The sequence below is a fragment of the Arabidopsis lyrata genome, assembly GCF_000004255.2.
Source record: "Arabidopsis lyrata subsp. lyrata unplaced genomic scaffold ARALYscaffold_7, whole genome shotgun sequence".
Taxonomy (NCBI): domain Eukaryota; kingdom Viridiplantae; phylum Streptophyta; class Magnoliopsida; order Brassicales; family Brassicaceae; genus Arabidopsis; species Arabidopsis lyrata.
Genome location: NW_003302549.1, coordinates 22,722,838 through 22,737,445, shown reverse-complemented (window position 1 = coordinate 22,737,445; position 14,608 = coordinate 22,722,838). Strand labels below are relative to the sequence as shown.

At 29.9% G+C, this 14,608-nt stretch overlaps 2 protein-coding genes across 2 annotated transcripts; both read left to right on the top strand.

The window, feature by feature from the left end:
• The first annotated feature begins 3,199 nt into the window (after nt 1–3,199).
• On the top strand, nt 3,200–6,154 carry LOC9306803 (transcription factor MYB105). The gene is made up of 4 exons (XM_021018516.1): nt 3,200–3,326; nt 3,414–3,574; nt 5,732–5,896; nt 5,990–6,154. Exons 1-4 carry the CDS (start codon nt 3,200–3,202, stop codon nt 6,152–6,154), a joined length of 618 nt encoding a protein of 205 aa, XP_020874175.1.
• Nucleotides 6,155–9,015: 2,861 nt separating this feature from the next.
• On the top strand, nt 9,016–13,804 carry LOC9304755 (vesicle-fusing ATPase). The gene is made up of 20 exons (XM_021017260.1): nt 9,016–9,438; nt 9,569–9,664; nt 9,752–9,884; nt 10,069–10,245; nt 10,425–10,579; nt 10,674–10,782; nt 10,941–11,040; nt 11,128–11,183; nt 11,284–11,349; nt 11,445–11,527; nt 11,652–11,785; nt 11,860–12,070; nt 12,210–12,341; nt 12,503–12,563; nt 12,651–12,710; nt 12,801–12,859; nt 12,960–13,047; nt 13,161–13,283; nt 13,409–13,474; nt 13,548–13,804. The coding sequence occupies exons 1-20, from the start codon at nt 9,260–9,262 to the stop codon at nt 13,689–13,691; spliced, it is 2,232 nt and encodes a 743-aa protein (XP_020872919.1). The 5' UTR covers nt 9,016–9,259; the 3' UTR covers nt 13,692–13,804.
• The last annotated feature ends 804 nt before the right edge of the window (nt 13,805–14,608 follow it).

Sequence of the window (14,608 nt, the reverse complement as noted above, 5' to 3'; positions counted from 1 at the left end):
TGTAAATGCTTAGCTATTAGACGACTAATGTTAGGACAAAAAACTAATACATAACTGAGATTTCTAATTAATCTTTGTAAACCCACATTTCAAAAATACGAAATGATATAAGTTAGTAAGAACGAATGATGATTCAAAGTGAAAAATACAACGCTGTGAAGTGTAACCGGATCAGATTACAACTTAAGAAGAAAGAAGCATATAGATTTTTTGATAAATACATAAATGTTATGTCATCACGTAGAGCCGTGCCAACACTAAGTGATATCAGAAGCGACTAAACAAAATATCCCGGTTCAATTGAAAAAATCATCTACATAAATAAACATCATCGTCATAAAACAAAAACAAATAAAAGAACTAAACTGACAAACAAAAGATTAGCTCTAAAACATTTTTCTTTTATTTTCTCCACAAAATGGTAAACTGAACTTTCAAAGTCAACGTTTCTAATCAATTATCTCTTGATGGATAAGATAGCCATGCCACTCAATCTTTCTTTGTGACATATTCGAGCGAAGATACAATTTGAAAAACTTATTTCAACAGATGCAACCGAACTGAAACCGTCAACACCTTAATTATTTTAAGTAATCGTTTGTTTGTTTTAATTAATTAATTAAGCTCATTTAGCCAAATCGAAGAATTGTTGAAGCCCAATATTTACGGAAGTGTCCTTAAGTGAAAATTCGAAGCTGTTCCCTTAACTTTTTCTCCAAATTTTGATGCCCTAAGCAAATGTTTATTTTTTCTTCACTAAGACACGGCATGTCATCAGGTTAAGATGTGACACTAGATTTGTTATATATATATATATGGATTTTCTTAACTTTTTTTCCGCCATCTAATATATCATAATTAGATATATTTGATTTAATTAAATCATATGAAAATTATAGATTACATGCATTATATATGATTACGATAAACAGTTTTTACGAACAACGATTTTAAGATGCAGTATTCCCGCAACACTTGGATACACAATTGACGGTTCTACATATACAACTTCCGATGAACATTGTCTTTTTCCAACATACAATTATATATATATATATTTTTTTTTTATTTATATATATACTAGTTTGGAACTTCGATTAAATTAGCATTAATAATCTATAAGAATTGCATTCTTTGAGGATCAAACCTTAGACGTAGTGTAAAAGTTTTAAAACCATTAACCATTAGGACAAAAGAGACTCCACGATTTTTTTCATTTTAAGAGTTTACTTTATATGAGGAAAAAAAAAAAAAAAAGAGTTTACTTTATATAGGTTAAAGAAAATCTTTCAATGAATCTAAAATATTACACATAAAAGTAGAATAGATTCGATCTTTCTACGCTACAACACATAATGCTAGTAGATTGTTTAACTTAAACCTATAATAAACTGCTAAGTATTTTGTCATCATGTTATCATGTCTTCTTAAACCTAATTTTCAAAGATTAACTCATAGTACTAGGTTTTGTTTTTATAAATCTATTTTTGTAGATCATGTACAAGTTTGGGTTACTGGACCTTATTAATTTAACATATTTTGCTAGGAAATTTATTTTTAAAATATTTTTCAGAAGTTTAACTCACAGTGCTACTGATGATATTTCTTTGTACGATGCTATTTTTGTAGATCATGTACGAGTTTATGTTATTGTGTTACAATTATTTTATAATTTATTGATACAAATGATAATCGACTTTTTTCTTAACAATGAAATTCTATATTGAACAAATTCATAAATTAAAAAATAAAGTTATAATTTTTATAGGAAATTATGTGTTTTGTATGTACAAATAGACTTCTAATATATAGATATAATTTTAATTAAATCTACCATTTTCATGATCTAAAACAAATTAAGACCATTATTTTTAATTTTTAAGTCTTATAATAAACTGTATAATTTTTCTTCTAAACCTGAAAACAACTTAGAATTAAATAATATAACTTAAACTGATACTATAGTCAAACAAATCTTTTTTCAATTCAATCTTCAACAACCCGTCTTTACAAAACTACCAAAAAATGAGTCAAAAATAATGTTGAAAGTTCATCACTTACAAATTATTTTAGAGAGTTAATATAGATACCTAACAATGTAGTCAAAACTATTAAAGCATTTATCACTATTAATGTATATGGTAGATGATTAAATAAAAACATTTTCTCCATAAGGTAGAGAATTAAGAACACGATATACTATATATATTAGTCGTTTTTCATCTATTAGTTCAAAGTTTGGCGGCGCCGCATTTTTAGTTAACTTGATCATACCGGGATTCAAGTGTCACTCCAATGGAGTCTACTTTTGAAGCATTCAAGGTATACATTAATGCATCATATCTTTCTAATTAATTTGATCGGTAATCATGTTATTAAATACTAAATCATCAATATTTTTCTTCTCTATTGACAATTTTCTATTAGCAGAATAATAAAATATCGTAAAAATAGATAATAAACGTTATATTTGTATTTTATAGATTTTTTTTTATGTTTTGTTTTAAAAAAAAATATTATCAATATATAGATCCCCTATATGCTCATTACTATATAGATCATGTATGGATCTATGAAAATAGCTAAAAATAATAACATTAAATTACCAAATTATACTAAAATATTCGTATTTTCATATTAATTTTAATAAATATATTTTAGAACATACTTATCATAGTCCTTATAAACGACACTATAATATTTTAAAGTATATTTTGTTGATATCTTAAAATATTTTATATTGCTCATTTTCACTATATAACATGGGTCAGAAGGAGATCGGAAACCTGAAAATTTTAGTATATTTGGATTAAGATCCAAGAAATAATTACTCTTATATCTGGATTATGTACGGATCCATGGAAAAATAGCAAAATATAATAACATTAAATTACAAAAATATGAGTAAAAATAATACTAAAATATTCATATAATTTTTTCCAACTTATTTTTTTTTTAATATTCTGATACATATATATCATATCCATTTGAAATTACTCTAGTATTTTTTTTTCTCTTTCCAGTCCCTCTCATATTCTTTTCTCTCCTCACCTCACAGTTCCCTTTTTAGAATTATGAATTTTTATACTATGAATAGAATTATCACCCACTTTTAGACTCATGTTCCCCAAAATACCATTTTGACGTTGCATTGTAGAGACCTTCATCTAATGATTTTGGAGAAAACAATGTGAGAGGGATGCATCATGAGAGGCAGGAGAAGAAGTTTTGGACACCTTCAGAGGATTTGAAACTTACAGAGCTCGTGGCTACTTATGGTGCTAGAAGATGGAACCGTCTCGCAGAAAAAATGCAAGGAAGAACAGGTAAAAGAATGTGCTTTCATTTTTGCTACTCACTCTTTGTTTTTTTTCGAAAGTTAAAATCATATTCTTCTTATTATGTATTGGAAGGTAAGGGTTGTAGAATTAGATGGCTTAATAAGCTAGATCCAAGGATCAACAAGACAGCTTTCACTGATGAAGAAGACGCAAAGATACTTTCAGCTCAAAGAGAATTGGGGAATCAGTGGACTAAGATTGCTAAGCTTCTCCATAGAAGAACTGACATTGCCGTGAGAAATCAATGGCGCCATCTCAACACAAAAAAAGTTGAAGAAGCAAACAAAAGACGAAACCACTAACCTCAAACCACCACCATCAGCATCATCATCATCATCACCATCAGAAGAAAAAGATACAATGGAAGCTATATCTTAAGACTAATGTGCCCCTGAATTAGAGGCAACTTCCTAATTGTAACCTTATATATGCATATGATGAGTCCCCTGTGAAACATTAACATGAAAAGGTTGCATTTACTATCAATAAAATAAAAGTTTCAATAGTGTGTTCATCTATTTTCTAGCTTCAAAAGATTAAAATAACGTTTAATGATTGAATAACTATCCATATTTAACTAATAAATTAATATTAACACACACACCTTTTCAATTTACATGATCGCTTACATAATTTTTAGTTATAATATATGACCAAAATCAATTATAAACCAACTTAGTAAAGGTCATTGGAAACCTTCAAAGGATCGGATATCAAGCTCAAAGTGCCGTTTTCAGTACTCGGAATGAGAAGTACATTGTAGAAAATATGCAAAGAAGAACATGTAAATGTGGTGTCTTTGTTTTATTTGTTACTACATTTAGGATGCTTTTTTGTAGATCATGTACGAGTTTGGATTTTACTGGACAATTTTGATTTAATATATGTGGTTACAATATTTCTAAATTATTGATACAAATGACGATTGACTTTTTTCTTAACAATGAAATTCTCTCTTGAACAAATTCACAAATTAGAAAATAAAGTTATAATTTTTTTGGAAATTATGTGTTTTGTATGTACAAATAGACTTGTAATATATAGATATAATTTTAATTAAATCTAACATTTTTATGATCTAAAAAATATTAAGAACATTATTTTTAATTGTTAGTCTTATAATAAACTGTATAATTTTCTTCCAAACCTGAAAACAACTTAGAATTAAATAATATAACTAAAACTGAAACTATAGTCAAACAAATATTTTTTCAGTTCAATTTTCAACAACCTGTCTTTACAAAACTACCAAAAAAAATGAGTCCAAAATAATGTTGAAAGTTCATCACTTAAATATTATTTTAGAGAGTTAATATAGATACCTAACAATGTAGTCAAAACTATTAAAGCATTTATCACTAGTATATGGTAGATGACTAAATAAAAACATTTCCTCCATAAGGTAGAGAACTAAGAACAAGATATACTATATATGTTAGTCGTTTTTCATCTGTTAGTTCACAGTTTGGCGGCGCCGCATTTTTAGTTAACTTGATCATACCGGGATTCAAGTGTCGCTCCAATGGAGTCTACTTTGCTAGCATTCAAGGTATAAATGAATGAATCATATCTTTCTAATAATTTGACCGGTAATCATGTTATTAAATACTTAATCATCAATATTTTTCTTCTTCTACAATTTTCTATTAGCAGATTAATAAATATTACAAAAAATAGTTAATAGTTATATTTATTAATTTATATTACATATACTCTTTTTTGATGTTTTGTTTTAAAAAAAAACATTATCCATATATGGATCTCTAATATACTCACAAGTATATAGATCATGTACGGATCTATGAAAATAGCTAAAAATAATAACATTAAATCACAAAAATATTCTTATTTTCAAATGAATTTTAATAAATATATTTTAGAACATATTTATCATAGTCCTTATAAAAACATTATAATATTTTAAAATATAGTTTACTTTCCTGATACACTTAATATTTTATATTGCATTTTAACTCTATAACTTGGGGCATAAGCAGATTGGAAACCTGAAAGTTTTAGGATATTTTGATTCAGATCCAAGAAATTATTACTCATGTATAGATGCCTTTAATCGTGATATCAGGATTATGTACGGGTCCATGGAAAAATAGCTACAAATAATAACATTAAATTAAAAAATATGAATAAAATAATACTAAATATTCATATAATATTTTTAAACTTATTTCTTATAAATATTTTGGAACATTTTTATCATATTCATTTTTAAATACCCTAGTATTTTTTTCTCTTTCCAGTCCCTCTTAGATTCTTTTCTCTCCTCAGAGAAATCAGCATTTTTATACTATATATGAATAGAGTTATCATCCAAATATCACACATTTTTAGACTCATGTGTCCCAAAATACCATTTTGACGTTGCACTGCAGAGACCTTCATCTAATGATTTTGGAGAAAAAAATGCATTAGTGAGAGGTATGCATCATGAGAGGTACAAGAAGAAGTATTGGACACCTTCAGAGGATTTGAAACTTACAAGGCTTGTGGCTACTTATGGTCCTAGAAGATGGAAGCATATTGCAGAGAAAATGCAAGTAAAAACAGGTAAAAAATGTGCTTTCATTTTTGGTACTCACTCTTGTTTTATTCGAAAGTTAAATCATATTCTTCTTATTGTGTATTGGAAGGTAAGAGTTGCAGATTCAGATGGATTAATCAGCTTGATCCAAGGATCAACAAGACAGCTTTCAATGATGAAGAAGAGGCAAAGATACTTTCAGCTCAAAGAGAATTGGGGAACAAGTGGTCTAAGATTGCTAAGCTTCTCCATAGAAGAACTGCCAATGCCGTGAAAAATCATTGGCACCAACTAATGAGAAAAACGTTGATGAAACAAGCAAAAGACGAAACCAATAACCTCAAAGCTAAGTATAAGGAAGCAATGGAATACTCAGCTCGTCATCATCAACTCACCCATCATGTTTCCATCTCTCAACCATCATCATCATCATTACCATCAGAAGCAAAAGATACAACGGAAGCTAGTTATTTTAAGACTAATGTCCCCCTGAAGTACATTGATTTTCTTGGGGTAGGAGATGCTTAGAGGAAAAGAAAAAACCACATGACAACTTCCAAATTGTAACCTTATGCATATGATGAGCACTTTGTGAAACATCAACGTAACAAATTAAAGTTGCATTTTTACAATCAATAAAATAAAAGTTTCAATAAAAGTTTATCTATTTTCCAGATTTAGAAAATTAAAATATAGTCCATCGTAAATTACCAATTTAATTTCAAAATATATTCTTCCAGCAAAATCCCTTATATCCTCTTAGGCTGTAGGTTTCATTTCAATATATACGTCTGGAAAATTTCAATTTAACTAGATGAATTCTCACGCTACGCGTGAGTTTGTTTTGAAAATTGTTAAGATAAATATGTTAATTGTTTTTGTCGCTAATTTATGTTTATTTAATTTTTGTTATTGTATAGTTAATAAAATTAGACTCATCTTATGTACTTACAATTTTTATGGTTAGATTCGTTTTTGACTCTAAATATTAATTTATACATTTTCATGTATAATTTGATTTTTTTTTATATCTAAGATTCTAATATTCGTTCACTATCATGAATACACACAACAAGAATATAAGATATTTCGATCTCAAGAGTTTTCGTATGAAAGAAAGAAAAAAAAAAGCAAAAATTAAATAATTATTTAAATAACACTTTTAGATTTTATGCTATTGCATATAGCCATATAAGAGAAATGAATTTGTTTGATTTATTAAAATAATTTATAATTTTATTTTTGTTTTGAAAAATCATTTAGAAATAGGATTAATGGAGGATTTAACACAATAGAAGACTTTTGATTTTCCCTCAATTAATTTTGGTGATTTTTTTAATTTAAATAATGTTAAATGATACATGTCATATTTTTGTGTGATGATGTGGCACTCATATGGAGAGAGTTGGCCAACTTTTATATATATGATTTGGGTAAAGTTTGATATATTTCTCAAACAACTCTAAATCTTTATGCTTAAGTTGGTAGGCAAAGCTTTCATTATTACATATACATATAATCAGTCAACCATTTGATTTCACATTGTTTCAATTTATATTATCTTAACTAGGTTTAAATCGTTACACTAGATATCAATATTTTAGTAGGTTTAAATCACTAAAACTACATGCATGACGAATCAAATTAATGATTAATATTTTAACCTAATTAATACTCCTTAATGACTAAATGTAAAATTTCCAGTTTTTCCTAGTTTTTTTTTTTTTTTTTTTTTTTTTTTTTTGTCAACCTTCCTAGTTAACAAAATGTAAACATTACAAATTCCATCGATTAATTTACAAAAATGTAAACTTTTGTGTTGACAGTCCATGCAGTATATATATATAAGTATAATATGCGTACACAAAGAAAAACATTATATATGAACCCCATTGAACTTGCCGGCGCTATCTTGCTCATCTTCATGTTAGTAGCTGTATGTGTTAGATTCTGCAAATGCCCAACACAAACAAAGAGTGAACCCATTTCTAGTGTTTAATTATTTATATTATGATGTATTGCTTATTCTTTGTTTGATTTTTTTCGTTTATGAATTATTTAATTAATGGTGAAGTTTTTAGATAAATAAATGTGAATTTTAAATTTGAATTATGTTTATTTAGCTATATATAATAAATGTGAATTTATTGTATAAAATTTATTTAGGAATAGCTCTTTCAACCAAATGTAGTACACACTAATTCTGTAATTGAACCATGTATGATACGATTTTGAGTAGTGATGGAAAAAATAGACAAGGTTGATAAGTGAGTTTAGAAATTTACATCGATTTAAGCTAGCCAACTACTATAGCAAAATTGGTCTATAATCCAGTTTCTTGACAGTTTGTAATGGAGAGAATATTAGTGGGACTCGTCCCGTGGATATGTCCTTATGATTTTTTTGGTCCCTAAGGCATATTAATGAAATAGAACATCACAAAGAGCTCAAGTTCATGTTCTTAAATCCTAACTCTAACTCCAACATCCCCATTTGACCAGTCGAACTAAACCCTTAGACAAACTTCTCAGGAAAAGAGGTTAAAACATATACTCCCTCCGTTTTCGAATAGTTGTCGTTTTAGAGTTTTTTTTTGTTTTAAATTAGTTGTCGTTTTAAGATAATAATGTAATTTATGCCAATAACTACCCAAATTACCCTCATTTTATTGAACACAAATTATTTGTAAATAATTACTTGTCATTTTTATGAGGTTAATATAGTCATTGTATACCTTTTCTTAATTTGTCCAAATACAGTTAAAACGACAATTTTTAAAAAACAGAGGGAGTATATGTTTTCCAATTAGTGTAGTTTTGTGGTGTTTTTTTTTTATATATGATGAAAATTCATAAAAATATTTTTTTGTATTGTAATATAAATTTAAGTTTCTTTAACTTAAAAATTCTTTTTGGATTTGTAAATATATTTTTCATTTTCCTTTTGGGCTTTTTGAATTATTATTATTACTACTATAAATTGATTGATTTGCGATTAATTATAATTAGACATGTGCTACCTTTTAAAGTTAAAACATATCCTGTTTTCTAATAAGATATGTTTTGTATATTTTTTGGTTAATATAATATTTTCCTTACTAGAATGACTTTACAAAAATTCTTGTCCGCTCTAAAACTAATTAATAAAGCTATTTTTTAATTTCTATGGTAATTTATGGATTTTACTTGTCAAAATCTGACTACGTGTCGGAATATTATTGGTCGGCTGACTTGTTTCCTTTTATTCAACTGTCGGGAAAAAATATCTTAGCATAAAACACAGTCCTAGGTTACTCTCACAGATCAACCAAAACTTTTTGTAACGGAACCCTTCAAGTTTCAATTTCTTCTTAACGAAGGAAACCAAAAAAAAAAAAATCATGGCCGATCCTACCGAATCCTGCGTCATGACGATGACGGTGACCACCACGCCGGCGTCAGATTTAGCTCTCACAAATCTCGCATATTGTTCTCCGTCTGATCTCCGTTGCTTCGCTGTTCCCGGAACGCCCGATCTCTTCCTAGCTAACGTCGGAGAAGTCTTTGTATTATCAATCTCATATCCTTTAGATCTTTTTGACAATTTTTTTTTTAATACTGATTACCTTATAATTCGATTCTTCACATTATTGTGTTAAACACATGGAATCTTAGTTTTTATTTATATGTAAATCTTAACTGGTATATACTGGACATGAGAGTATTTCTGATGGAAGTATTGCTCTGAATTCGATTCAACGACGACATGCTAGAGTTTCTGCTGGTGACATTGTTTCTGTAACAAGGTAAAATGCCACAAATGCTTGTTTGTTAATTACCTCGTGTTTTTTTATGTTTCTTTGCTCGGTCTGAAGACTGATTTCTTCTTGCAGATTTATTCCTCCTGAAAGCTTTGACTTGACTGTTCTGACAGTTGACTTAGAATTTGTCAAAAAAGGGACTAAAAATGAACAGATTGATGCTACTCTCCTCTCAACTCAACTGAAGAAGAAATTCACTAACCAGGTAGATTCTTGGATTATTAGTGTGATAGTTGTGGATCATAGTTGAAGATTCTTGTCTTTGCCATCATGCACTGATTGGTTCTCAATGAGTTGTATTTGATGAATGTTTTGCAACTTATTATTTTGTGTGCTTTATTATTTCTAGACCATGCGATGACACAATTTATGCGTATATATCTATGCAGGTCTTGACAGTAGGTCAAAGAGTTACATTTGAGTATCATGGAACTAACTACATTTTTACGGTCAATCGAGCGGTTATAGTGGCTGATGATGAGAACCAAACTAATTGTATCGAAAGAGGGATGATTTGTAAGGATACATATTTTGTGTTTGAAGCATCAAATGCAAGTGGCATAAAGGTTTGGTTTTGATTAATTATCTTATAGTATTCTGTGTTATTTAGTTTGTTAGTTATGTTAATACCAATCAACTGACAATCTGATAGCATATACAAAATAAAAAAATGTATGTTCTGATGTTACTTGCTAATTCCGATTTCATTGTTTTAAAGTTGAGTTTTGTAACTTTGTATATACAGATTATCAACCAACGAGAATCTGTTACAAGCAAGATATTTAAAGAAAAGGAGTTTAACCTTCAATCCCTAGGTATAGGTGGTTTAGGTGCAGAGTTTGTTGCTATATTTCGAAGAGCTTTTACTTCTCGTATACTTCCTCGCGATGTCGTGAACAGGTTCTGGTTCAGACCTCAACTGTTTCAAAATGCCATTTCTTGCTTTTCTATGTATTCTTTATTTCCTTGTAAGTTTATTCTTTTGATCTTGCAGAATTGGGGCAAAGCACGTTAAAGGGATGCTTCTGTTTGGACCTCCCGGTACTGGCAAGACCTTGATGGCACGCCAAATTGGCAAAATGCTTAATGGAAAGGAGCCAAAGGTTTAGTTAATAACGCCTCTATACCCCCTAATTAATTTCATTCTGTCTTCTAATTAGTTGGTCATCTAAGATGTCACTCATTTTTTCCTTAAATGTATGAAATCTATGGATTGTATTAATATGTAATGCCTTTAGTTTTTCTTCTCTTGACATAATAGATCGTTAATGGTCCTGAAGTGCTAAGCAAGTTCGTCGGCGAGACAGAAAAGAATGTAAGAGATCTGTTTGCTGATGCTGAAAATGACCAGAGAACACTTGGTGCGGAATGATAAAATCTTTTTACCCTGATTTGTGCTTTATTTTATGTTGTCCTAATATTTTCGCATTCTTAATTTAACTTTTCAGGTGATGCTAGTGAGCTACATATCATTATTTTCGATGAAATTGATGCTATTTGTAAGGTACATGGCTTCATATCAAAAATACTAAAAATACTCTGTTTTCTTTTTAGTAAAGTTAGTTAGTTACCTGATGCTAAGTGTATGCTTGGATAACTTTCAGTCAAGAGGGTCAACCAGGGATGGGACAGGTGTCCATGATGGTATTGTAAACCAGCTCTTGACAAAGGTCAACCATCATCAAATAAGCTATTTTTTTCTGTCTTTTTTTGGTTTTTTCAAATGTTTTTCAAATATGGCTAACATTCTGTGTCTGTTATTCAGATAGATGGTGTTGAGGCTTTGAACAATGTTTTACTAATTGGAATGACAAATAGAAAAGATATGCTTGATGAAGCTCTTTTAAGGTCTCTGCACCTTGTGCTGATTAGTATTATGTCATTTCATTTTATCTTCCAACTATGTCTAAAGTAGTTTTACATATATATATCCTAGTTTGGCTTATATATTTTTTTTGAATTGTACCTACAGGCCTGGAAGATTAGAGGTTCATATTGAAATTAGTCTTCCCGATGAAGTTGGACGTTTACAAATTCTTCAGATTCATACAAAGAAAATGAAGGATAATTCTTTTCTTTCTCCTGATGTCAATCTCCAAGAACTTGGTATGCCTTTTGCATTTGTATTGATGTTAAAATATATATGACACTTAATTGACATGATTTATCTAATTTTAAAGCTGCTAGGACAAAGAATTACAGTGGTGCTGAGCTTGAAGGTGTAGTAAAAAGTGCAACATCATATGCTTTCAATAGACAACTGAGCATGGAAGATCTAACAAAGCCAGTGGATGAAGAAAATATTAAAATTACTATGGATGATTTTCTTCAAGCCCTACTCGAAGTTAAACCTGCATTTGGAGCCTCTTCAAAAGACCTTGAACTCTGCAGGTAATATAAACTCCATTGCTCTAGGTTTAGTCAACTTAAATTAATGTGTTCATATATATTGCATTATCTGTGAATTTTTATATATGCATGTGTATAGTGCTGATTGTTTCCTCTATTTTACAAACATGTATATATATAGACCTAAGGGATTTGTGGATTGTGGTTATCGGCAAAAGTACATCTACGAAAGAGTCATGTTTCTTGTTGAGCAAGTTAAAGTCAACGAAATAAGTCCTCCACTCACTTGCCTTCTTCATGGGTCTAGTGGAAGGTAAATTATTTCAAACGCGTTTACGTTTATATGCGAAAAAGTTTATTTATTTTAAACATATATACTTTTTAAAAGTAAACTTTTAATTAGCGTTTGCGTTGGTTATCAAAGTTTTAGCGTTTTGTTTCTAGCGTTTACTGATTTTTAAGCTTCTTGGGCAGTGGAAAAACTGCGTTAGCCGCGACCATTGGCATCGACAGTGACTTCCCATATGTCAAAATAGTAAGTGGGCCAAGTTAGGAATTTTGAACTTTACTAAATTCGCATCTTTTTATGTCTTTTGATATTTTGTTTCACTACATTGACAAGGTCTCTGCAGAGGCTATGAATGGCCTTCATGAGAGCAAAAAATGCGCACACATTACCAAGGTCCCTAGCTTTTTAAAAGCTTTCTAATTTCTTTTAACTTTGTGCTCTTTTAATTCATTTATCTACTAATTAACACTGAAATGAGAATAGGTCTTTGAAGATGCATACAAATCACCAATGAGCATAGTTATCCTTGACGATATTGAAAGGTCAATCATACTATTTGTTTCAAAGTTCTTATTTTCACACACTTTGCGATTATTGATTTTTTTATGGGAGCTCATCAGTTGAATATCTATAACATTGTAGGCTGTTGGAGTACACTGAAATTGGACCGCGATTTTCAAACGAAATCCTTCAATCATTATTGACTTTCCTCAAACAGTCTCCTCCTGGTGTATGTAGTTATTATTCATTGCTTATGGTTGCAAAATTTAGTTCATTACGGTAGAAATTATATAAAATCCCACTAACTTTAATTTGTAATTATTTTTTTGTTGGTGTTGCTAGGGAAGCAAACTTCTTGTACTTGGTACAACAAGTGAAGTAACGTTCTTAAAATCTGTTGGTTTGCGTAAAACTTTTTCTGTTACGTACTATGTTTCATTATTGAGGACAGAGGATGCCATGAAGGTAACCTAGTTTCTTTGCACCCTCACTTTTTGTGTTGGCTCATCTTTTAGAAACCAGGCTAGCCTGGCTCATACCGGGTCGTACGTCCCAACCCTAGTTTCTAACATGTTCCATGCATGATTCAGGTGCTAGAGCAACTAAACGTGTTCTCAGAAGATGATATCGAAGAAGCTTCTGAAGCCCTTGATGATGTATGTACTCGATCTCATTGAGTCTTGATTATTAGATCATTGCTTCTAAACATTTTCTTACATGTTTTTTCAGATTCCAATAAAGCAGCTATACCTTCTTATGGAGATGGCAGCTCAAAGAGATGGTATGTCCAAAGAGCCGATCTACAACAGGAAGGAGAAACTCAACATCTGTCATTTCTTAGATTGTCTTCAAGAAGTTAACGGCTGCATCTGAAGTTACCATTAATTCATTTAAGACGATCATATTGATGTGTCTAATGAAATCGTACTGAGAAGAGGACTCATATGTTGCAACAAAATAAAAGCCTTCAGATTGCATTGCCCAAATTGGTTTTACATTTTTATATCGTTTTGGATTATATATTAAAATCGATTTGACTATGATCTTTATTTTATGTGTTATCGATCTTTATTTGCATCACTTGAAAAAAAAAAAAAAATTGTGAAATTGATAGTAATAATAGTATATAAAATCGTATTAAGCAAGTATATTTCATATTTGTATGCAACAGGGATAACGAAACTCATGTGTTTAGAGTATTAGGGGTATATTGGGGTTCTGATTTGGATTGTTGATTGATTTGTTGATTCAGTAGTAGGGTTTCTTCGTTTTTGTTTGGAATTGAATTGTTGATTGATTTCTTGGTTCATAAGCCTTAATTAGTTGTTTACAAACGAAATTGGACCGCGATTTTCAAACGAAATCCTTTAAGTAAGGGAGATTATGCAGAGTATTTAGGAAAATGGTTAAATTAATAGGATAAAGAGGAAGATAGTAAGAAGTTGTAGTTTAAGAACTGAAAGAGTTTTAAGGGAAAGACTCAAGTAACAGTAATAAAGTTGATTCTGCATCGATGTTGCTTCTGTGAAGTATAGACACATATGTATGCCTTATCTAGTAAATGGGATTGGTTTGGCTATTTCTGATGAAAGCTTTTCATTCTTTGATCTCTCAAATCCATTCATGGTCACAAAAGCTAGCTGAATTATATTTATCCTCCATGTTGTTGTATAACTCTTGTTCAGGATCATAGTAATCCGTTTTTTAGCTTTAACATCAGTTTAGGCACTGATGATAAATCCTGAATCTGTGTAGGGAGAGTATTCTGCCAAAAGGGATGTGATGCCGAT